This window comes from Dermacentor silvarum, chromosome 10 (genome assembly GCF_013339745.2).
Source record: "Dermacentor silvarum isolate Dsil-2018 chromosome 10, BIME_Dsil_1.4, whole genome shotgun sequence".
NCBI classification, from domain to species: Eukaryota; Metazoa; Arthropoda; class Arachnida; order Ixodida; family Ixodidae; genus Dermacentor; species Dermacentor silvarum.
Genome location: NC_051163.1, coordinates 13,550,473 through 13,575,474, shown reverse-complemented (window position 1 = coordinate 13,575,474; position 25,002 = coordinate 13,550,473). Strand labels below are relative to the sequence as shown.

The 25,002-nt window shown below is 43.7% G+C and overlaps 1 protein-coding gene across 1 annotated transcript in view; it reads right to left on the bottom strand.

Moving 5' to 3' along the window:
- Positions 1-25,002, bottom strand: part of LOC125940850 (calcium-activated chloride channel regulator 1-like) — a 146,212-nt gene that overhangs the window by 50,172 nt on the left and 71,038 nt on the right. Inside the window, exons 5-8 of the mRNA XM_049657459.1 lie at positions 7,153-7,329; positions 3,531-3,658; positions 2,324-2,435; positions 2,005-2,232 (exon numbers count right to left, since the gene is read on the bottom strand). Coding sequence (XP_049513416.1) covers positions 2,005-2,232; positions 2,324-2,435; positions 3,531-3,658; positions 7,153-7,329 — 645 coding nt within the window. The remainder of the gene's footprint in view (positions 1-2,004; positions 2,233-2,323; positions 2,436-3,530; positions 3,659-7,152; positions 7,330-25,002) is intronic.

Genomic DNA, 25,002 nt, shown 5'->3' with positions numbered 1-25,002 from the left:
AAAACCACATATTACAGTGAAAGGATTTGGACCAACTACGTCAGGAAAAACCTGACATACCTTATTCCTTCGTTTCTAAACTCCAACAGGATCACCATGAGCATAGGGAATAAAAGCCGGTCAGCAGCAATTAAAAAAAAAAAAGGCTTATCTACTCACGATTCAAACATGACATGTCTTTTTTTTTCTTTCTCTTCTGCGTAAGATTTGCTTATCTTGTATACCTTTTTCGGAAATGTATTGTGCGCTAAAATTCAGTCGTGAAAATTTCTTTTGCTTAAGTTTTTCATATCGAGTGTATTCAAGTTCACTTCTTAAAACCACGGCTTAGTTTTTTTTTTCCTGCTGTATTTATGTATTAGAGCAGCAGGCTGAGCGATCTCCAATATTTATGTTGCTTTGTTTTTCACTGCATTTGTGTATTACATAGAGAGACATGCTGAGTGTTGGGCAATATCTTGGCCTGGGCGGGGATTGGCGCATTGTCAGTCATTCAGTTGCCTTTTCGCCACCTCTTCTCGCTGAACCACTGGTAAAGATATGTCTGCTTGAATTGATGAAATAAACATCCCACTTCCAACAAATATGACCAGTTTTTGACATGCAGTAACATCTATCTTCATATACAACCTCTTCTTTTTCTTTCTTTTTTTTTTGAGTGCGGGGGGTGGCAATATCACTTGAACAGGCTACCAATTGACATTGTGCCTGTTGGTGATCGGCATGTTTTTGTTAGCGAGCTGAAGGCCATTCTGAACGTGTGATTAGTTATTGGTTCAATGCACTTTCTTGCATATGTATTTCTTCTGGTTATATTTAATTATGCCGCTAGCTAGGTTTGACTAATGTCCTTCATTTGTGCGTCTATTATCGTAATTCACTCCCCGCCCCCTCCCTCCTGCGTAATGACCAAATGAACCTCTGAGGGTACTTGAATGAAAGATGAATAAATGAATGGAAACAGTCACTAACAAACTCGCAGAACGAAAATATTATAATGAATCAATATTAGAAAATCAAAATGGAAAATTCCAAGGGTTGGCACGATCCTGTAATTGCCCATCATACTTTTCTTCGTAACAAATAAAAAATCAGGTATAAGTAACTTATTTCTTATTTATTGATTTATTATGACAGTGAATAGAAAATTAGTTTTAATTGCATTTAGTCCGCTATAACATTGCGAGGTGATACTTTAAAAAGAAAGCATGAGAATACCCAACAACCAAAAAAACGAAGTAATAAATTACGACAAATCCAGTCATAAAAATATTTCACGGAGCTTTTTTAAGGGACGTTCAGAAATGTCCGTACCACATTCCTTGAGCATTTGCTTTGCCAAAGTATGTAAAAAACACTTAGTATATGTTGACCATAATTTGCTAGCTCTGCCACTAGAAGATAATCGTCCGCTAGAGTTCATTTATCCAGCAAGCCATCGATTTAGAAGATCAGTTGCTTCGGGCGCGATTGGGTTGCAGAAATACAGTGTAGTATAACAAGCAAAGAATAGAAAAAAAGAAGCAAAGGTTAGGTTTGCCGGATATGTGAATGAAAAAAAAAAAGCATGTGCAATGCAGTTCTAATATGAGTATCACAGATGTTGAATAAACAAAGAAAACAACGTAGGTTGTGCTGATAACCAGTTCGTCATATTTGACATAGAATGAACGATGGCAGACCAGCTGCTACATATATACGACCACTTCATGGTTCCAAACGGCCTCAAATCTCGAAATACCGCTTCTGTAGAACAGAAACTGTTTCGGGTACATTATTTGTGGTGAACAAGCTGCATAAGCGTATTGTTTTCTCACGTTTATACACTTCCTGATCCAAGCTATAGAACTGGGTTTCCACTTCTCCGTCGAAGTTTGAATGGATCGTCAACATTAAAACTCGCTGCTGCTTACTCGAACAAACAATGCTGTGACACGCTGCGCGTATTTTAGAACTATACGCTAAATCTTCGTGAAATAAATAAATGGACTGAACCCTGCTTACCGCTACCGCTTTTCTGAGGCCGCACCAGATGCACGTAGATGCTTCAATTTTCAGTTTATTTATGGCACTCAGGAATCCGGGCTTCGTGCCAGCGTTGACCGTTGTGAGAGGGTGCACCACATTCGGACTTTTACTGGACGTCAAGATGGCCAGTCGACGTGAGTCGTTGGCGATGCCATTAACGTACCGCGTTATAGCCTCTTTTAAGAACTCCAAGCGTCTGTTTTTCTAAAAATAAAAAAGCGGTAACTGTCATTCGTTTCACAAGGAACGGCATATAAACCACAGGCTGCTCCCAGTCGTGAAGGTAGTGGCTTACCTGCATGCTGGACGAGACGTCCAGAACAAGCAGGATGCGCTGCGTGACATTCGTCTCTTGAGTTACTACGAAGGAGATTTCGATGCGCTTAGAGATGTCTGGCTTTGGCAGCCTTCAAAACGGGAATAAAAAAAAAGATCAGTTGCGATTTAGCGGTAAATGCGAGAGAAATGCGTCAGCATTACGTCGTGCCTCTTTGAGGTCCCGGATTCATAATTGAATCCGCGTTTAACCTATTGCAAAGTGTCGTTCAGGAGCTCACTCGACTCAAGTCCTGACTCTTCGAGGATTGAAGTGCAGCTGATGGTTATATAGATACATATGAAAAACCGATTTTCCAGATAAAATATACATCACTGGATCATCACGTAGAAGCCCAATACATCTCAGTTTATTCATGGTTGTAGCACCATAATGCACTGTACAGGAGCTCTAACCGCACACGTACAATCCGGGATACCGGCGCCACCCTACTCGGTTTCACCTTCCTGTAGCCCTGCAGTCTTGGTCGACCCGTCACTTTGCCCATCCTCATTTCGTCTTACCTCTAACACCTAAGAAACATAGTCGGATAAGTAGGCTGGTGTCTTTCGATGGGCTGCAGTCCTGGCGTGTTTTGAATAGTGAAGCTCGTGTTTCTCACGGAGCGCTGAAAGGGGCTTCCTTCGTTGACAGGGAGCGGAATTCCGAAACGTTAGTCTAATATAGCATGACTAGACCGTTCGATGCTGAACTGTTGACTAACCGCTATAACTTCTGCCTGAGTAATAAAGACAGCAAACTTTGACGCTTGTAGTCATTCAAGATAAGCTAAACAATGTACCTTCAGTATTCAACGTGCATGTGTAGGTTTAGACTGGCTTCTTTTCATTATTCCCGCCCCAGCGACGTAAAGCGTGTCCCTTTAAAATTGAGCTCTCAGAGGGATAAAATCAACGGAAAGACAGGGCGGTTAGCAACAGGATACCGGGTGTTGGCTACCCTTCGCTGGGGAAAGAAAGAAGACCCACGAAAGATGGGAGAAAACGAAGCGAAGACTGAACAATGGAAAGTGGCTGTGTGGGCCTTGTCACACTGTCTTTAGGCACCGCACAATCACACGCAATGTCAAAATCCCGCTGAGACATACAGCGTCACAGAGGGCAGTGTCGCTCAAGCCTTGACACAAGGAAGTGCTATTGAAGAAGGAAACCAATATCTTACTCACTTTCGAAAGTCCGCATTGCCGCTGATCACTTCCCACGTGGACCTTTGTTGGCAAAGCCTATTCTGCTTGTTAGGAGCGAACGGGTTGTGCTGAAGACCGCCGCCGGCATCGTCACAAAAGTGGCTCACCTGTGAAAATGTCAGCGTAACGCATTGCCGCCTTTTTCAGTCTCCGGCAATGCGGCCGGATGGATGGATGGATAAAAACTTTATTTCATCTATTTAAATGTGGTTGGGCCCCTATATGTCCGGGAGCCCCCTGGCCGACATCTCTAGGCAGGCCCGGTCCACCAGCCAGAGCTGGTCATCCGAGCAAGTGGCCCGAAGAGCGGCCTCCCACGTGGAAAAGGAAGGGTTGGGAATAGGTTGTACCGCCATGGGCTTGGGGCAGCTCCACAAACAGTGGAAAAGATCTGCCCGGGGCGCTTGGCAGCTGGTACACTGTGGATTATTGAGACCAGGGTAAAATAAATGTGCCAGATATGGGGAAATAAGTGCATTGGTCTGGATCTGGCGCCAGATTGAACACTGATGGGGGGTAAGGGAATGGTGAGGGGCAGGTAAGTCTCGTCTACCTTTCCTGTAATACGTGGTAATCTGGTGGTAGGTGTAGATCCCTGCTCCTGGTTTTTCCGTGGGCTTGGGTGAGTGGTCGTCCGGAGTCCGGAGGGAAAGACCTCGGACTTGCGCATTAACGCGCTCGTTCCCGGGGACACACTCATGCCCAGGCACCCACGTGATGGTCACCGGATGGGGAAGCGGAGGGATGTTTTGTAAAATATGTGTGACTGTCTTAGGCGCTATGCCTTGAAGGAAGTAACGATATGCACTTTGGGAGTCGGTGCAGATTTCTGTAATGGTAGAATCCGCGGCCGCATGCGCCACTGCCGTTTGCACACGCAATTTTTGAAAGAAAAGAAGTTAAAGGCTTTCGGCCTAAATCTGCGACAGAAAGGACTTGAAATAGCAAGCTCAGCTTTCTCCCTTACGCAGTTCGTACTTGGTAATCTTAGTGGTCCATTTAAGCACATTTTGACAAACTTGCGCTACGAATCGCGTATATAGTATCTGTGCCTTGACGAAATATCTGTGAATGTAGTGTTGCGCCATCTAGCATGCAGTCTGCGAATGATGGCTGTTGCCTCCAATATTTCGGTGTACACCTTTTCTTATTTAAACCTTCCTCTTGGCATGATTAGAGACAGCCCCTGATGTGCCCCCGTCAGACAACCACTAAACCAAACTAAGCAACACTTGCAAGTGAAAGATTGCGCGATTACACAATTCAGGAGCTCATATGAGACAGAAGGGGTATCACACAACACGATTCGCGAACTAGCTAATCCCCACACATCGCTGTTGCAAGAAGTATGGTCGGTACTGTTCCAGATATTGAATCCGAGCGATCGAATTTCCAGATCGTCAAGGAAAGCAGCAAAGATCAAAAGCTTTTGTCTGGTCCCATTTCCTGTTTCATGCTACGTTCTAGCATTTGAGTTTAAGATTGGACGCAGATTTTCCCTGCTCGGGCGTCTGATGCTGGAACAATGAAGAAGCGCTGACGTTAAAGAATGTTGAACCTCTAGCGCTCTTTATTCGCGTACATATTGAACCTAAAAACGATCTCGTTTGACCACCAGTGAACCGAGGGGAACATATTTACTTAAATTTAGAAAAATAAGTTTCGTTGTACCGTCTCTTGGGAAAGTTACTGATTTCGGCCTTGTACTTGTTTTACGAAAATTGTCGCAAATTTAAAAACCCAGACTATTTAAATTCTTGGGTATGACGTGCCAAAACCAAGATATGATTATGAGGCACGCCGTAGTGGGGAACTCGAGAAGATTGACGACCTGTTGTTCATTAATGTGCACCCAATGTGCCGCAAATTGAACAACTTCTACAAATTGAAGTGCATGATGGTTACAACTGTGCCAATCCACCACAAAAATTTATCCCAATTTTGTAGAGCGTTTTATAATAGCATATGGAATTGGTTAGCCTTACAGGATGTGGTCTGTGACTTGGAGCGCGTTTAGAGCTGTAAACTCCGATTGTTTCTTCAACGAGTATGAGTAACTTATGGAAAAGATACCATCGTATAACTAAAAATTTTGAAACAACAGTTACTGCAGTTTAAATTTTTTATTTTAAATGCAATCTACTTATCGAGAGCATTACTGCGTTTCAGATGAACTTGACTCAAAAAAAATGTCGCAGTTTCGCCCGAAAGGCGAAGCATCAATTGCGATAGCAAATTATTAGAGAGCTATACGGAGTAAGGATAGTGGTTTTATGAGCTGTATAAACTTGGACATGCAGCAGCACCAGCAACGCGGAGAACTGTTGCCGACGGCGTCTGCGTTTTGCCCGCGTTCGCACCGAACGCGCGCGGCGTTGGTTACTGTTGCCGGTGCCTCTGGGGGCGGCTCGGAGGTTTTCGACGAGATCAGAATGGAACGCTCGTCGAGCAGCGTCGGAAATCTTACCCACCTTTTCGCCTCGCAACGTTTTTATATCAATACGCATTTGGTGCCGCAGCTAAACGTCGCCTCCCTTCCCTCCCCCCCCCCCCCCCCCCCCCCGCGGCCTTTCGCGCGTCGGAAGAAGGCGCGTTTGCTCTACATATATAGTGATTGTAAAGGATGAAAGAGTAGCCTACTTCTGCAGCCCTTAAGGGAGCACGGCGCGGAACGCGCGTTTGTTCTCCACCGTGGGTTCACTCCCCGGGAATGCTCGCGTCCCTCGTGCCCTTTCACTCGCACTTACAGCGTTCGGGTCGGAAATGGTCGCCGATGATGATAAGTGGTTCTTGAGGGAAAGGGAAAGGTTGAAGATAGCGCCAACCTTTCCCTTTCCCTCAAGAACCACTTATCATCATCGGCGACCATTTCATCTCCATTGACGTCATACGGAACCTCACGGCGACGGCGACGCCGACGGCAGAAATCTGCTTTGGAATGTCCATATAATTGCTATCGCAATAAAACTGATCTGAGCCGCTTTGTGTCGCACTATGTCTCATTCCGTTCTTCTAGTCGTCGCACTGTCAGTGGCGGAGAGCCTTCAACATTTTTATTCCTATATGGATAAAATTAGAGAAACTACTATATCTTTCGACCTCCAGAGCAAAGCGATAGTAATCGTCACCACCATTCCGGAGCAAGTATTCAGTCGTCACCGTGCAAAACTATCATACCTCACGGCTCTTTGCATGTATGAGGAAAATATGTGCTTTCTAGGTTGAAGTAATGTCCCTGAACTAATGTCTTAAATGTCATTTCATGTCATTGCGGTATGAGTTCACAACGTTTGACTGATAGACTCTTGTAAGAAATTGCTACAGGAACCTTCCTAAGGTAGGCCCAAACCCATGCAGTATCGTCTTTGACCGTACGTGAGGTAGGTCACGTGTGCTGTGCACGCTTAAACCTCCAACTGCTACACGTAGTTAACGGAGGCACCTACCCTCTCTCCCACTGTGTAGCACCCTTCTAACTAATCACGCCTCTGTAAAAATGTTATCCTCCCCCCCCCCCCCCCAGCCCCTCGGATCCTGCCCATCCTGTCCACTGATACTGTCCTAAAGTGAAGCACTTCAACGATGTAGGCCTACTGCTCACGTTGCCAACGCGGGGCATGAACATGATCGATGACTCAATGGGATGACCGCTGCTGGAATGCTGCAAGCTGACCACGCAGTCCTCTGACAGGCGGCACACTTTGTCGACGGAGCACTTTCCTCCAGTCGCTGTCCTGGCGGCGAAGCCGATCCTTGCCGAACAGGCATTCAGTTTCACCTGAAATCAAAGACGCACTTGTAACAACGTCGTAGCTACAAAAATGAACGCTTTAAGGCCTGTGTATGTCTTGTTCGCTGATTTATTAATGCATTGTTGAAGAAATAGCCTGGAATTCGTTTAGCAGAAGGGTGTGGATTCTGTTTAACTGACTTCACGAAAGCAATATACCGCGTGTTTCACGCAACTAGAAGCAAACTTTAAAGATAGACTGGTTTACCTTGAACGAATGACAAAAACAGCATATTGTTTGTAGTGTCTTGAGTTGCTCGAACTAGGAACGGCAGTTCGTTAGGGAATTAACGGTTTAATATTGCGAAATCTGAAGTATTTGTTTAAAGGCTTAGGTCTTATTTCAGAAGTTGCAGAGCGTGCTTAGAAACAGCTAATAAATTTGTTTCAATGATGCCTTTTTTGCGTGGATATTTTGTCCTAGCTCTGAAAGAAATAACGCCAAATATAAGAAAACTGACGCTTGCCCTGCGCGCTCGCGCAGTTTGGATTGCGGCGTGCTGAAACTGGTTTTGAAAGAAAGAAATCAAACTTGGTTTTATACCTATGGTTCGAAACACAATTGAAACAGCATTCTCTGTTGGGTTATAATTCTTTTTAACTCTTTGGCGCCGGAATTAATAAAGCCCTGTCAGAAAAAAAAAAAAAAAAAAAAACGTATGAAATTTTAGCTCCATTTTGCCCTCGTATTGGACGACCTAAATGTTTAATGAACTTCGGTGTATAGTCGCGAATTCCCGACGTCTGGCACGTGGCCAAAAATGTGCGCATATTGAAAGAAAAAGAAATAAGGCTGACGCAGTTCATGACTTCAGTAAAGTTGCACGTTGCGCTTGCTAGTATAACATGATGGAGGCAAAAGGCGTAGCGCATCAGCAACACAAGAAGAACAACACCACACACGCTTGGCTTTATATCTTTTAGCGCTAAAAGTGTGTTTTGTCTATGTTCTTTTTCTTGTGTCCTGTTTCTTATTCGCTATGCCTTTTGCATACTTCATGACTTAAGTTGCTCGAAATTATTTATTTTGCACTCAAGCTGACCCCATAGTTAACAAATGGGCAACACTGGCGGCCTATGGCTGCTGAAAGTACTGAAAACAGTGTGACATTTTGGCAATAAAGGGTTAAGTAGAAGACATTCCATTTACTTGATTATGTGGTTATCTAAGTAGCAGACAGCTTGCGTCCCATATGTCGAAAGGCACATCGGAATGGGCCCCGAAATAAGGCTTCTTCTTTCAGTGTTAAAGTCCTCCCCTTAATTGTGTTTTTCTGCTCCACACGTACTATGAAACTCAGTAAACTATAGAAATATTAGCATTTCTACTTGCAAAACATCAAGGTGTGGCCATTTTGAGCGTTGAGCAGTGCAAATTATGAATTATTCACAACTATGAAAACCAGGCTTACCTTGCCGCTGTGGCAGTACGTCAACGGGTACTGATTGTCACCATGGCAGCCGTACTCTTCAAATACGCCGTACCGGAAATGGGCCCACTGGTGCACGAACATGTACGCTGAAAGTTTATTGTTATTATTATTATTATTATTATTATTATTATTATTATTATTATTATTATTATTATTATTATTATTATTATTATTATTATTATTAATACTGGTATTCCTATACGCGAAACTATTTCACGATCGACGCAGAAACTGTTCCCTGGATGTTACGGTTCGAATTCCCGTAAAGAACGCTTGAAATTCAATGTGACAAAGGCAATGCACCTTTTTATATCTTAAGCAAATATACATGCTCCAGCCAGGATCGGCCTTTACAACACTCTGGAAAGGAATAGCTGTCTCTCACCGTGCTGCAATTGCTACAGCGTGTGCCGTTTTCTCGTAGAAGTTGACGCCGAATATGTGTTTACAAATAAGATATTTATGCAGTTCTGATGGTCATGTGTGACTATTCAAAGTGTTCATTATGACGACATCGTTCAGCAGCATTTATTCAGCAGATTGATTTCCGCCGGCACCGTAGTACCAGGAGAGAAAAAGCTGAAGCTTGTGCAAAGATAATAGGTAAAAATAGGCAGCGGCTCACGCTATCGCGAGGTATTTGCGAATGACATATCTGGTCTGCCTTGCCTCCGTTTAAATTGCTTCTACGACGTGCACTGTAATCCAGCAGCTTAGAATTGTCACGCAACCTGTACAGCGTCAGTAAATGTGTGCTTTTTTTCTCCATTTACTAAGAACCATTGACTGGCTACAATGCCTACGAGTACGCGTAGTCGGACGGCCCTTAGTAGCACCTATCACAACCTCGTGGTGCAGAGTCCATACGCTTGCCTTATCGACGGCTCCGATTGATTGCCCAGTCAAGCAGCTGTCGTTCTCAACACTATAGATAAAGAAGTTAACGGAATGGCGACTCTTCACCTACATGGTAAAAGGGCGAAAGAGTCATCAGCAAAACGGTCTCTTCGACCCACGCGGCAGACGATGCCGCGAAGATGCAGTGGCATCAACGAGTTGGCTCGAGCGAAAAACAGTAATCACATCTTTCAGCCACCGCTGCACATATATGCGCCAGTGCGACGCACTCAAGATCCTGCTCTTAACCTACTCTTCCCCACGAAGCTGCAGCCTGTCACGAGACTCTGCACATTCTCTAGTTCTCATCAATTACGAATAGCAGTACGCTGGTCGTGGTACTTTTCAGCGTTTCTCTTTACCCTCACTCGGCGCAGTGCTCGAAAATTTCACTTTACGCCGGCAGCCTACGTCGCGACTCAGCCGTGAGCTTTAGCCGGTGCCTCTCTTGTACAACTAGAAACACCCAGTTCTCCCAGCAGACACTGCATTGTCACAGAAATTCTGCTGCTAGAAGATATAGGTAAAGAAAAAAAATAGGAGGATATGCTTAAGCTTCAACTTTAAGAGTGGAACGTGATAGTATTCAAAGATCCCTGACTGGTTCTCACGATTCCCGGCAACTGCAGTTTATGTATCCATAATGTTACCTACAAACACTGGTGGCGAACGCTATGCACGAATGCTAGCTTTCTGGTTCTTTTTTTTTTCTTTCCCACACGGCGGGACCCGCCGATACCGCGGATGTGCGGATGGCCAGCGCCATCTGGATGGTGTTGCAAGGAACCGAGCGGGGCGCGACGCTACCACTAAGACAGAGTTCAAACGGCAGCTGAAAAAAGGGGGTTGTGGTTGAGCTTCCGCGTAGCAGAGCTATGTTTTCTCGTATATTCAAATTACACTCCGACGCTATCACGTCTGTATGTTCTGTGTAAGTCGTACTTTACGAATTTTCTGGCGCATTTTACTTTTAGAGATTCAATTACTTCAATAACACCTACGCACAACGTGGAGGGCCTGCGTTAGTCGGGATTCGTGGTTCGTGATGATTTGTCTCTAACCGACGACGACGCCGGCACCGGACGCGGACACCCGATGTTTTTCAATATGGGGCCCTATATTGGCAGGGGGGTTAACTACGGCCCGCTCGTTTAGCTATCCTGCATGTGGGGAGAGGGTAAAGAAGAGATAAGAATGAGTGTGAGCTCAAAGGCAAATAAATGTTCACTTACGTATGGTCACAAGCGCTCGTATAACACAGTTGACTTCATGAAGCAATTAGCGTTTTGGTGGCCTTGTGCGTACCAGAGGTCTTCAGCCTAGGTCCCAGGATCATTGCTTTCGAGAACTGTCTGTCATCTAACCGACTGAGACTATTGCCCCATTCTAGTACACTCTACTATTGCGCAGAGTATATGGTTGTCAGTCTCCGGAAGGCTGCTTTAGGTAGACTGTGTGGGTGGGTCACAGTAGTCGTGGCAAATGCCGTAGTTCGTTCCTTTACGAATACCACCAACGACTATGCCGGAAAATTGAAGCTTGCCTAGAAAGATCACGTACGATCACCATGCTACGGGAACAGAGTCCTTCATTGTTTTCTTATGCTTTCATATTTTGTCAGCCTGTAGTTACTGGTGCACTAAATATCTTAACCTGTCCTTTAAATTTGGGGATATCAAAAAAAAAAAAAAAGTCTGCGAAATTCGGGCTTACCCATGTTCAATGGCTGATTCGCGGTAGAATTTCTAAGTTGGGCGAGGAACCTTGGCGTCAGTTGAACGAAGTCTCCCGGCTGGCCACAGGGCCTCAGCTGCTGCGTGAATGGCCTGTCCCCGTACGGCTCGCTTGGCAGGTCGATCCGGATATCGCTCTGCTCGAAAAGAACTCGACGATACGGTACGGGCATTTTCTCTCCTTGGCCATGCTTTAGGTATCTCAATGGTGACCTGCTTAAAGTACACAAGTCCATTGGTGGCCCGGTGCAAGAACTCGGAAGAAGACCGGAACAGCGCCTGTAAGTTTTCAGCACTTCGGGTGAGAATTTCTGCATATGTATGTACGGTAGAGATTCAAGTCCCGTTCGAAGACAGGCAGCAGGCATCCAACATTTTGAGAGGCGACTAGTTCTAAGAAAGTGTGTGGCTGTCATTGTTAGCACTAGAATTAAAAGCTAGACTCGGTTCTATTCAATACGACAAAAAGAGTTTTTGCACCTTTGCTGTTGCCGCTGCCACGCTTAGCGTTAAGCAATTTTCAACACTAATAAGCATCGCTCTATTTACAGCACAAGCTTTTTAAGCGTATTTAAAAGGCGAGATGGCGTTTTATCTAGAATTTATCATGTCTGATGTATCTCTAAACTTTGGTAGAATGCTCAGATTCTTCGTGTGCATTCTACAGTCGCTGATGGAGAACTTATTCGGGTCTAGGACACCCGACCTAAACCTTTTGTTCCCCTAATAATTTATTTCACTTCATTACTCATGCCTTGCTGTAGCACTGCCTCAGCCTCTCATTCACTTGAACATTGCTTTCTTGGTACCTCGCCCGAGCTTTCCTATATTTCGTCTCTGTCCATCGTCCTTTAACATTTACTGCTCACGGACTTAGCCCTTTGGAATTTTTTTCCCTTATCGAGGTTTCTTAACTAAAGTCACACCGGCAAATATGTTTGGTCCCCTGTCTTTGACCTGCATAACTATTTTGGGACCTTTACGGTGGCGTGCTAAATACGTGTCATTAAAACCGCGAATCGGAATGCTCGTGGACAGCGTTATTTGAAAAACAAGTGGTGCTCCAAAGACGAAGCCGCTTACCTTGATGTCGTCAACTGATGGACTCGTCGTAAGGAACAGCTTTGCTGATTGAAACCAGCAGGTTTTTGTATCCACCGTCCGATGTGTCAATTTCCAGCGATGCCACCGAGCTTACAAACCAAATCAGGACCGCCGCACGACGTTGCTGTCTGTTCATCCTTTCTTCAAGAAATAATAATAATTGAATGTACTGAACAACTAGCGCTGTTAAAAATCCTATATCATATATCCTTTAAAACCATTTAAAAAAGACGAAGGAAATTCAAACGCAGTGCTTTTCGCTTGTGTTCTATTTTCTGCATTTTTTTATTTTTTTTTGCTAGAACGAAGCGTGGAGATGTGTCTGTCCTTCTTATGAGATCAACCAACTCAGCAGCGTTTCGTCAGCACACAATTCACTTGAAGTAGTTAAAGATAGTGGTCTTTCATCTGTAGTCCACCACGCTTACAAGATCCCCTGGCAAGATCTGATTGGATTACAAGATCTGAGCTGGTATAGGCATGCTCTAGATGCTGCAAATGCCACGTAGCTGGACAGAACCAAGGTAATATTGTTTGCCGTAGCTTGGAGACACTCAGATTTTCCTTACTGTTGCCTAATTACATAATTTATGTTCAATAATTAATCAACTTCTCAACTATTACAATTAGATGAAAAGTGTCAATGAGAAAATTGTAGAGAAACATGAAAAACTCTCGATATAGCTTTGTGTTGCTCAATACGTGCTACATAAAAATATTTTTCCGACTGTGAAAGAAACTCGCGAATACACGCAAAGTGCCTCGAGCGGTCAGTCGCACGGCTATTATGCGTGTATTCGTGGGCTTCTTTCGCGCTTTGAAAAACACATTCGTGTAGCACCTATTGAGCAACGGAAAACTCTATGGGAAGTTGTGCATGTTGCTCTACATTATTCGCCTTGAAATTTTTCATATAATTGTAATATTTGAGAAGTGGTAATAATTCAGGCTAATTATGTAATTAGGCTGCAGGCGAAAATAATCTGAGTATCTCCAAGCGACGGCACACAATAATACGTTGGTTGGGTCCAGCTACGTGGCATTTGCATATTTTAAAATATCGATGCATGATAGTTGGGGTACCCTGTACATGCGGTTCAACAGTTGAAGGTTTTCCTATGCCGAGTATATTTTGGAAAGCTATGCCGTTATTAGAGGCCTGTCCACACACTTGCCTTCAAGTCCTGTATCGCATCAAAGCAACCTGCTCCGAATCCGTCCTCTTCACGCTGTGCCGCAGGGATTACCAGAATCACTGCTGAGATGAAAGCTGCATTCCTGCGGATAATTAGCACCATTATGCAGTTCTGTATCAAGATAAGCTGCGTTCGGCATCGATTCAGTCTAATAACTGGCAGGCAGTGTTATCACCGGAAATGTTGATAACATTACAACGAGCGCCCGTTGTGAAAACACGGACAAAGCAAAGCAGCCTATCACGACGGTCTAAGTGTACACTCTAGACCTGAATGCTGATTAGTACGTATTACAGTTAGCCATAATTTTGGTACTTGAATCAGTCCATTTTTTAGTACTGAGAGAGAGAGGAGATTTTAATGAACAAAAAGGAGGAGGGGTCGGCCTTGGAGAGTGGGTCTCTCGCCTTCTACTTCTCACTAGGGTAAGGGAAAGTGGGATATACAGGGGAATAGATAGGTTACTCATATATATATATTATATATATATATATATATATATATATATTGTTTAATCAGTGTTGGAGTTGTGTGCCAGGCCGTACGCCTAGTATGCTTACACCAGATTACAAGATTATGCATGGTGTTTCAACGAATACTTTAAAAACTTTTTTAAGGTTTTTAAACGAATACCTTAAAAGGAGAGCACAATTCTAGTTCATGAGCTGGTTTGCTCGAAGTGACGGACATTCCTTGCAGAAAAAAAATAGAAATGCATAATTGAATAATTAAGAAATTCACTAATTAGGTCTTTAACTAATTACCCTATGGTCCATATTGCAGTTTACAATTTCTATCCATGGAGTTTTCAAGGTGCATGCACTTGAAACGAATTCTCAGGATGACACCAGTTTCGATATATTAATTCGCGATCTTTGCGGAGAAATGCGTTGGCGTTCCAGTTACTTTGGTGCTTCAATGCATAAAACGATGTTTTGTTGAAAAAATAAGTGGAATGCCAATGCATTTCTCCGCAAAGTCCGGGAATTAATATATTGTATATGGTTTCATCAACACATTTATCTTCAAGTGGATCTGCCTTGAAGTCTCAGCGACTAGAATTCGTAAATTGCAATGTGTGCCATACAATAATTAGTTAAAAGCTTATATAGTAATCCTTTGTTAATTAGTTGATTATACATTTGAATTTTTTTGCAAGTAACGTCCTGTTCTTCGCGTAGCCCGGTTCTTTGAGTAGCCCAGCTCATGCTCTAGAATTCTGCTATCTGCCAGAGGCAACCTTCAAACATTTATGAAAGTGTTCGCTGAAACACCCTATATTAGACAGAATATATTATGCAACCGTATACACAAGTGACATGCACAAATGGTGAGAGTCAAATAAAGTGTCTGGTTTTGGTCCCTCAACCAGTAGAAGACTAATAGCACTTTCATTGCAATCGAGGCATTAGCAGCACTGCTTCACCGTCCAAGAATTTGGTGCAGCTTGAAGGAATTGCCATCTAAACGTAACGCAAATTTCATGTTGGATCTTGTGGGCGCAAACCCGGTTCGGAGGCACAAACACATGATGTGAGTTATCGCGCAAAATGACTACACAACACCTGGAAGATCGCGTCTATTGCAGGCTGTGCAAGTAGTTCGTATGGGCGACGTTTAATCGATTGTGGTGTAGACACCAATGGTCACACGTTATTCTACGAGCGCGATTCAGAAAGTAATGCCTCCAAGTCCAGTACTTTGTTACTATAACTGAAAAGATTTAGAACGCTTGATCATTAATACACTGATGTTTAAGCTATAGAATGGCACTTGCCTCACCTTCCTATCTTTTCTCCTTCGAGAGTAATCGAGCAATCCATGGCTTCAAGTGGTGACGTTCTGTTGGAACAGCGGGATGTAATTGAATTTCTGACTGCGGTAGGTTGTGCGCCCATAAACATTCATCGCCGTCTGACTCCAATTTACGGGGAGGCCTCTGTTGACGTCAGCACTGTGCGGAGGTGGCCAAGGACTGTGAAAAACCAAAATACAGCAACATCAAATCTCCACACAAGCCACAACCTTCCGCAGTCATACATTCAATGACAGCCCACTGTTTCAACCGGACGTCACCACTGGATGCCATGGGTTGCTAGATTACTCTCGAAGGAGAATAGAAAGAAAGGTGACGCAAGTGACAGTCTATAGATTAAGTATTGGTGCATTAATAATAAGGAGTTCAAAATGTTCGCAGTACTATTGGCGAAATAGTGGGCTTGAATGCATTACTTTCTGTATCGCCCTCGTATGTTATTGAAATGCTGAGGATGGGGTTTCAACATAACCGTTTCTGATTTCAACTACGTAGAATGATTCGACAGCTTTGTATTAATAAGTTTCGAAAATGCATTACTTCTTGTCTGTTCTAAACATAGTTGTGACATATCCGTAACCTGTATTTCACCAGTCCAGAAGGTAACTTGAGCATTCAGTTACTTCACGAATAAAACATTACTGAGTGAGCAGTGTCTGATTATGAATGCATACTTTTCATGTAGTACGGATCAGGGAATAAAGGGCGAACATATGGGATAATTTGAATTAAAGGCGAATATGTTTTCTTTGAATGCATCAATGACAGCGTTCGTTGGTGTTATTTTAAGGCGAACTATTTAATTGCAAGGTCACAGTAGAGCAATATTCTTAACTCATACCAATAGCGAACAGGCCATGATGGCTACGTAGGGCATTACTTTCTCCACGTAAATTTTCTAAACAAATCTACAGAACAATCCAATGAATGTCTTGTTCGTGTTCTGTGCACAACTATCTTAACCTTTTCAGGCGCTATGTACACAACTGTGGACGCCAAAATTGGGCATCAACAGCAAAAGCATTCATGAAAGTAACGAAATTTAGAATGTCTCGCATACATCTTGAAACACTTTTGATCAAATCTGCGCGGCAAGTTTTAACGACATATGCAAAATGTTTCAGTAAAACGAGTGGGAAGGTAGGCGATTGCGCATTTGTTTCTCAGTTTGAGCTTATCGTTGTATGTAGCGGCACAACTTCTATCATTGTTTTTAAGAATTTATTGCATCATTCATAATTTTCACGTTTCTGGATAGGTGATACTCAAGCGTGCTAGACATGAAATCGTTCATGTTCTCAAAGCTGATGTTCCTGTAGTGAGGTTTCGCTTGGAATATACATTCTCTAAACTTTACAAAACTCACTAAGGAATTGAAAACTCTTCATCTATTCTGCAACTGTACTCTTGTTTTGTCACGGAAGATGTATTGTTATGTCACGTAAGGTCAATCAATCAGACGTACAGCTGAGAGCAGAATTCAGGCAAACAAGAAATAAACTAACGGCTACAGTAAGGCTAGCAAGGAATAAATACTATAGTAACAAGCTTAATGAGTGTAAATTTAATTTGAGAAAGTAGTGGAACGTAGTAAATTCACTAACGGGCAGACAAACAAAGAGCAGCATAGACGAAGTCATAAGCAAGAATTTTCGAAGACGACAAATGGATGAAGTAGCAAACGAATTTAATAACTGCTTTGCAAATACTGTTATCAAACTTCGAGAAAATTCCCCTAGGGTGGCATACAACATAGCAATTAAGACAAACATCAGCTCTGCATACTTGAGTGAGGTAACTGATCTTGATGTCTGCGATGTAATAAGATCATTTAACATTACTAGAATGCCAGGATATGATGGGAGTAGATTTCGTGAGATACTGTTTAACTTTACTTGTTTAAAAAGTGTACTACTATATATTTATTCAGAAGTATTTCGGACGGGTCTAATTCCTAACGCAATGAAAGTATCCTTGATTAGACCAATTTACAAGAACGGGAGAAGGCAACAGTGCGAGAACTATAGACCTATAGCAATCTTGCCAGCATTGTCGTGTGTTCTGGAAAAGCTTATTCACAAAAAAAAAAAAATGGTTTCCGTTTGCGAAAAATTTGATCTGTTGTCTAGCTCACCATATGGTTTTCGTCGCAAGAAAAGCACAATCACATTACTAGAAGACTTTGCAGACATAGTGAATAGTGAAATAGATAAAAATAAGACGGTAATTGGGCTTTTCTTAGATCTTAAAAAAGCCTTCGATACGTTGGATCACGAACTACTACTTGGAAAATTAGCTCAAATGGGATTCAGCGGACCATTCCTAGAGGTTTTAAAAGACTACTTCAAAAATCGACATCAGGTTGTTCGAATTCAAAATATAGAGAGCAACTTAATTCACATAAAGCATGGAGTCCCACAAGGATCCGTGCTAGGCCCACTGCTTTTTAATTTGTATGTGAATGATTTGGCCCATCTGTCGTTGCACTCAAAGTTATACCAATTTGCGGATGATACTGCTTTAATACTACCCCATGAAAATTTTAATGAAAGTGTTACTTTGATACAAGAAGATATATTCAAAATAATGACATGGTTTGAGAACAACTATATATTTGTTAACAAAGAAAAAACACAGTTAATCTGCTTCCACAGCCCGTACAAGAAAGTGGAACTGGCCGAACATCTATACTTGCATAATGAGCGCTGCAATCGACGCTCCTGCCAAAGTATGCCGTATGCTACCAAAATAAAGTACCTTGGCATTATTTTCGATGAATCCTTCTCATTTGTCAATCACATACAATATGTAGCTAAAAGACTCCGAACAGTATGCGCAGTTATTTACAAAATCAGATCTGTATGTGACATTCGCTTAAGAAAACTCACCTATAAGGCTCTGGGTGAAATTGTATTAAGATATGGCATCACGATATAGGGACTGGCCTCGCCATATAGGCTAAGCGTGTTAAATAGAATAATACAGAAAATAACGCATAACATAACATACGGAACAAACAGCAGCGCTGTTGGCCACAGCGAGCTCATGGCAGAACATGGGATATTTGATATTAAACAACATTTTCTTTCGGTAGTACTTACGAAGCGTTATTTTGATGAAACATTTAAAACAAAAAACGTAAAAACTCGGGATTTGCGCAAGATTGAGACGTTCGTTCGGGCTAAAGCGTTCACGAACTATGGTAAAAGAACGAGGGCATTTTATGTACAGTTATACTTTAACAAAATACCACAAGTCACCAACGTATAGTCACTCAGGAAAATAAAAAATTTCATACACCACACGGTTCTGTCAAACGACTGGGAATAATAAGAGAAATCGATGGGATGGGAGTTCTTTTACAATATCATTTGGTTAACTATTGTATAAAATGGACTAGGATATTGTGTTCTTTGTGTTTATTTTTCGTGTCTGTTTTTGTTTCAAAGCATTTCACCACTACATCTAACTACTACATATGATGGAAAGGATGGTCGTGCTGTACACACAATATTTTCTTTGCTGAAATATGCAATTGCTTACGTTATTGCTTGTGCAGGAACAACAATTGGAAATTAGTCGAGCGTTGGAGGATAACGGAAAAGGAGGAATGGGGAAAAGCGAAAGAAAACATGTACTATGCTTTGCTGAGAGAAACTATACACTGGTCCGCATAAAAGCATCGATGCTTTCGTGGACTACGGGTTTTTGGTACATAAAGAAAATGTGTATCTATATATGGATATTTCTTTTTATCTTCCTGCGGTACATACCTTTTTTCCCTATTGTTTCCTTGATTGAAGCACAAAACTGTGTCATTCAGGCCAAAGCACTGCCCTGTCCCGCTCAAAAGCAACTTTGCTTTGGCGGGCTGACAAATTACTGAGATTGTATATTTTATGTTCTAATAATAAAGAATGAATGAATGATGTAAGAAGTGCGGTGAAAGTAAGTTTTCGATTAACCGAATTAATTGGCCCCTGAAAGGGTGAGGTTATTTTCACACAACACTAAGTACTTGTGTTGACATCCAGCCAACAAAATTTAGACTCCTCGTTTTTAATGTGATTGTATTTATTAAGGTGCCATCGCTTTTCAGATATTTCGAACTTGCACCAGGAAATTACTGTAGCGCGACAAAAATGTACAAATCGAAGAAAGACCTCAGTGAAATTCGACACACGAAATTTAAGTAGCGTAATCAAGATGACATCCAAAGTCAAGTTCAAGAAGTTAAGTCAATGTCAAAATTTTTACGCCTGATTACCATCAAGGCTTGTTCTTTACAGCCTGTAACTGGCGTGCCTTTTTTTTTTTTTTTAGCCTTGTCACGTACGTAATAATTATGAAACTCTTGTGTCAGTGAATGATCCGTGAAGATATCTCTCGAAATCAGTATCTGTTCGCGTGTACGAAAGTACAATATGCGCAATCTGTTATCGAACGACTCTCGAGAACATACGATGCACGCATGATGTATTGATAAGCCTCATATATGCGTGCAAGATTCCTGAGCCAAAAAAGGCACAGGCAGAGCGTAACGCGGGTGACAATAGTGTAGCGCGTTTGTCTTATTTCTAATCACCAGACAATCGAATCAAGTCAGCGTTGTGTGTCCAGTACGGTCTCACATTAGCCGTTTATCTGCACTGTGTTACGTAGGATGGAACGTTCACACTAAGCAACACAAGAACGCCTTCGCAGACTGCGTGACAGTGCCCGCAGAAACAGTTCTGTTTTGTGTGCGTGTGTGATTTTCTTTTCTTTCCTTCCTTTCTTTTTATTCTTTATTTTTACTTATTTTTCTTTCTCTCTCTCCTGTCGAATCCCTTTATCCCTCCCCCGGTACAGAGTAGCCAACCGGAGATAACCTCTGGTTAACCTCCCTGTCTTTCCTTTACCTTTTTTTTTCTCTCTCTCTCTATTGCCATTTGCTTGACTATGAAAATCAATCTCCGATTCATGAAAGCTGTAGTTTGTTTCGTGCGTGGCCGGCTATCCAAATGCAAAATGGTATGCATATTAAAGTATGCATATTAAAGCCTATACCACGTATGCATATTAAAGCCTAAGCTTTCTTTGGCGAGCTGCCCAGCCCTGTCACCCGAAATGTGTAATGCATTGTATCTGCTCGAAAATGCGTAATTTGCAAAGACATTTAATTGTTATGATAGGGTAAATGTAGATGATTGGTAGCTTTTTTAAGCTATAAAGAACAATTTGAAGCAAAAAAAAGCTGGCAGATCCCACGCCCTGGGGATGTTATGCTAAGCAGTGTGCGAGAAGGGGAACCTTCCAAGGTAACGTAACGACCATGATAGCACCAAGACGTAGGCGGCTGTTGCATAATCTACCTGACCCCCATGTTCTGAAATGAATGTCACGAGTCCTCAGGAGTCCCATAAACTATGCCTGAGACACTAAAGCGAAAGCCTTATTCATGCTGATGACAACTTCGACCATTAACCTTTAGCCTTTTCCTTCACTTCGTACCACATCCGAACCCATTCGATTGATTTTTGAGTGTTAATCCTTTCTCACTGAGTCATTGCCTGTTTGCTGAGTCATGCTCATGACTATGGCTTCTACCATCATTCTTTAATGTTTGCTTCATTTAGTACCCACGTCCGAACCCATTTCAGTGGTTTTTGAGTGGTAATTTTTTGCTCAGTCATTATCATTTTTGCTGAGTCATGCTCATGGGTATGGCTTTTACCACCATCCCTTAGTGTTTCCTTCACTTAGACCCACGTCCGAACCCATTTCAGTAGTTTTTGAGTGTTAATTTTTTTTGCTGAGTCATTGTCATTTTTGCTGAGTCGTGGTCATGACTATCACTTCTACCACTATCCTTTAGAGTTTCCTTCACTTAGTACCCACGTCAGAGGCTATTTCAGTGGTTTGTGAATGTTAATGTTTCTTCGCTGGGTCATTGTCATTTAGGCGGCTGTTTCATGACCTACATGACACGCATGTCATGACATTCATGTCGTGACCTATCATTATGTTCATCAGGCACTGCTGTCGTACTACGCCAATTTTGGTACTTACCAAGTTAACGAAACGGCCATGAGAGCACCAAGACGTAGGCAGCTGTTTCATGACCTAGATTAAACACGTCATGATATTCATGTCATGCCCTATCGTTTATGTTCGTCATACACTCCACCAGGATCGCGCTGATCCGGGTGGAGCGTCATTAGGTGCCGCTGCAACGTGTGCCTTGCATCGTCAAAGGCAATTAAAGCGGTGCTGACTGGTACAGTAGCATGGTGTACTGCCTTTGCCAGGGCGTCAGCCTCCTCGTTGCCCTGGACGCCGACGTGAGAGGGGAACCACTGCAGCGACAGCTTCAAGCCACTTGAAAAAAAGGGCGCGAAGCCTTTGCGCCAGCAGGGCAATGCCATGACCGGCGGTCTCTGGTCGACGAAGACCCAAGAGTGCCGTTCGTGAGTCGCAGGTGATCACAGCCGGAGAATCCGGGGGGACCTCCGCCAGCAGGTCCGCAGCCAGATGGAGGCCGGCCACCTCAGCGGTGGTGGAGCTTGCTGCCAAAGGCAGCCAGCACACTCCCGAGCGCTGGAAGGCAGGGATCACGCAGGAGACTGTGGCAGATCTGGAGTCTGCATGGACGGAGCGGTCCGTGTATATGTGGAGATGTCCGTCCAGCCGGTCCTTCAGCAGGAACGCCGATGCCTGGAAAAAGGTGCAGGTTGTGCACCGCCTTTTCGTGAGGCCCTCCAGTGTAGTACACACCTGCAATGGCTGATGGCGCGGAGGAGGTAGCGGGATGGCTAGCGTGGGTGAGCGTCCAACAACGTCCTCGTAGAGCTGACACAAGCTGCCCATGCGCGAGTGAGGTCGGCTCCGCAAACTTGACAGCAGAGCCGCGCTACCCGAGGCGCGATGTAGCCTGTCATCGTGATGGAGGCCACGTTATAGCAGCAGCAGGGACAGCGGCCAAGCCTTTGCCTCGGCTAGGGTGGCAGCGATGTGCGAGGTCCCTGGCAAACCAAGAGTCATCCGGATGGCTTTATGGTGCTGGAGCTCCAGGTGGTCTACACGAGCCCGTGGGAGGGCCAGCGTGAGCACTTGTCGTGATAATGTCACGTTGGGTGAGGAGGACACGTGTAGCTTCACACGTGCTATCACGGCTGGCGAACGTTAGCGCAGCGCCCCATGCGGTGCGGCGCCTCAAGGAACTATTGTTGTCCCTCGCGGTCGGAGCGACGCGCGCGTGGCCATGGTCATGGAAAGAAAAGTTCCTTCCTCCAAGGCCGCGGTCTCCGACGGAGCCCGGCGTTGTCTGCTACTGACCGTTTGCGCTGGGTTGTCGGATACCGCCTAAAATGTTTTATGCCAGCGTGGTTTGCACTCAACGGATAAAAGGCCTGTGAACCGTTTTGGTATACATATTTTTTCCACATTAATATTTACGATCACAAGCTTTTTATGTGGCAATAACACCAACAACCTAGCGCACTTGAAAGACCAGAAGATCTGTGATCGTAGCCAGGGCGGCGCACTGGCATCAAGCAGCCGCGCGTGAGCAGATGACAAGAGCGCGCTCGCCGCGTATTGGATCCGCTGCATAGCTTCGACAAACCGCCACGTGACCATACGTCAGGCGTCCGGTGTTTGGTAGGGGGCGTGTTACGACGTCCGCCGCTACGGTGCCTGGATGCCAGCGCCGCCGTTCAGGGTGGTGCCATCCTTTGAACTAGAGTGTCTAGTACACTCTACTTTGACCGCACCCGCGCCGCCGCTTTCTCGCTGCGACGCCATCTTGAGTCACAGCGAGCGGTTGCGAGTGCTTGGTGCCGGTGCTTAGTTCGAGACACAGTGCGCGCGGATGCTTCGCTGACGCTTCTACTTGCTGGACAGTGTTCAGCCGCATGAATGACAAGCTTGTCAAGTGCATCGAGTCGACATGACGGGCTGTTGTGTTCCCAAGTGCACCGGATCGGCGCGTAAAGGGCTTCGTTGTGTACGCTTCCCCCGGGACCCAGAGCGAAGGAAGAGATGGGAAGCCCAAGTAAAGCGGTATCACTGGAAGGCAACGGATAGCTCCTACATTTGCGAGGTAAGTGTCAAGAAAGTTTAGACTATCGCATCGTGTTTTTCACTTAAATAAGAAAGTATTCTCTGATCCTCGCTCACGTACCTACGTTCGCTAACGAACTAAGCACTGCAATGATGCTGAGTAGCCTATTGTTTGCGAGCGCGCGTCGCATAAGCTTTTGCCGTTTTGATCGGCGCAGTCTATGCGAGTAGTACCCTTATTTTAAGAACTGACGAAAATGCTTCGCCGCGAAATAGCCTTACATTAGCTACAAATCGTCATGTAAACCACCTATTTTACTTTTTCACGGGAAGCACACATCGTGTGTCTCTTGTTTCTTTTCTTTTTTTTTTCCCCCTCAGTTTCTTTTTTCGCTACTGGTTATTTGGGACTAAAGAACGCAGTGCTGCTTCTGGGGAGAGCGGCTGTTGTGTACGTGGCAAGCGAAGCATTGTGATTTTCTCTATTCTCAGCAGATATCTTGCGGATCTCAGGTTGTTACGTTATATAGCTGATTTTTTAGACGAATATATTTGTAGCGTGGTGCTCGTAAGCCGATGGTCATTCGTGCTCATTCCTGATCGTAGGGGGTACTGTGACGGTCTTTAAATGCCTGTGCACGGTATGCCCAGGTGTAGTAGAGTTAAGGGGCATCATGGGACCAAAATGTTTCGGCGCTTTCTGGCATGGTGTCTGTTGTAGCCTATGCATTTCTTCGAAACGTGTGAAGCTAGGTAATACAGCATTACTTCTGCGAAAATTTATTTTTAAGCAATGTAATGGGTTCTCTGTATTTACAAGGCAACTTTTCATATCAATAATCACTTTTATTGTTTTACTTGTACTTAGAAACACTTTGAAGAGGACCAGTACGAAGGAAATCGACAGGATGGGCGCCGTCTGTTAAAGTCAACAGCCCTACATCATCATGGACTATATTTTCGAAGTGAAAAACATTGCTAATCTGTATTTGACTGTCCTAGTTTCATTTACGGTTTTTGTACGCGATATGTATGCAGTGTTGTTTATTTTTTCAATGTAGTTATCAGTGTTCTAATGGTTATTTATAAAATGTTCTGTACTCGCCATCGATGTGTTTGGCTGATGCGACGTATTCGATGGTAGCTGATGTATTCTGGCTGGATATCTTGATTAATATTACCCGTGGTTGCGTTTTCGTGTTTGCATTCTTGTTTTCGATTTATATTGTGTGAAATAAGGTTGATGTACTCACTTGAACTCCCCCCCCCCTCCCCCCCCCCCCCCCATGTGGTGGATAAATAAAAAAAAACTCTCACTATCCCGAATTGTGTGTCGAGCCTACCTATGCGAATTTTTTTTTTTGTATCTCGTCTTTTAGGCGCCTTCAGGCGCTACACAGTACATATAATTTTTCATGCACATATCTCTTTCATGATTG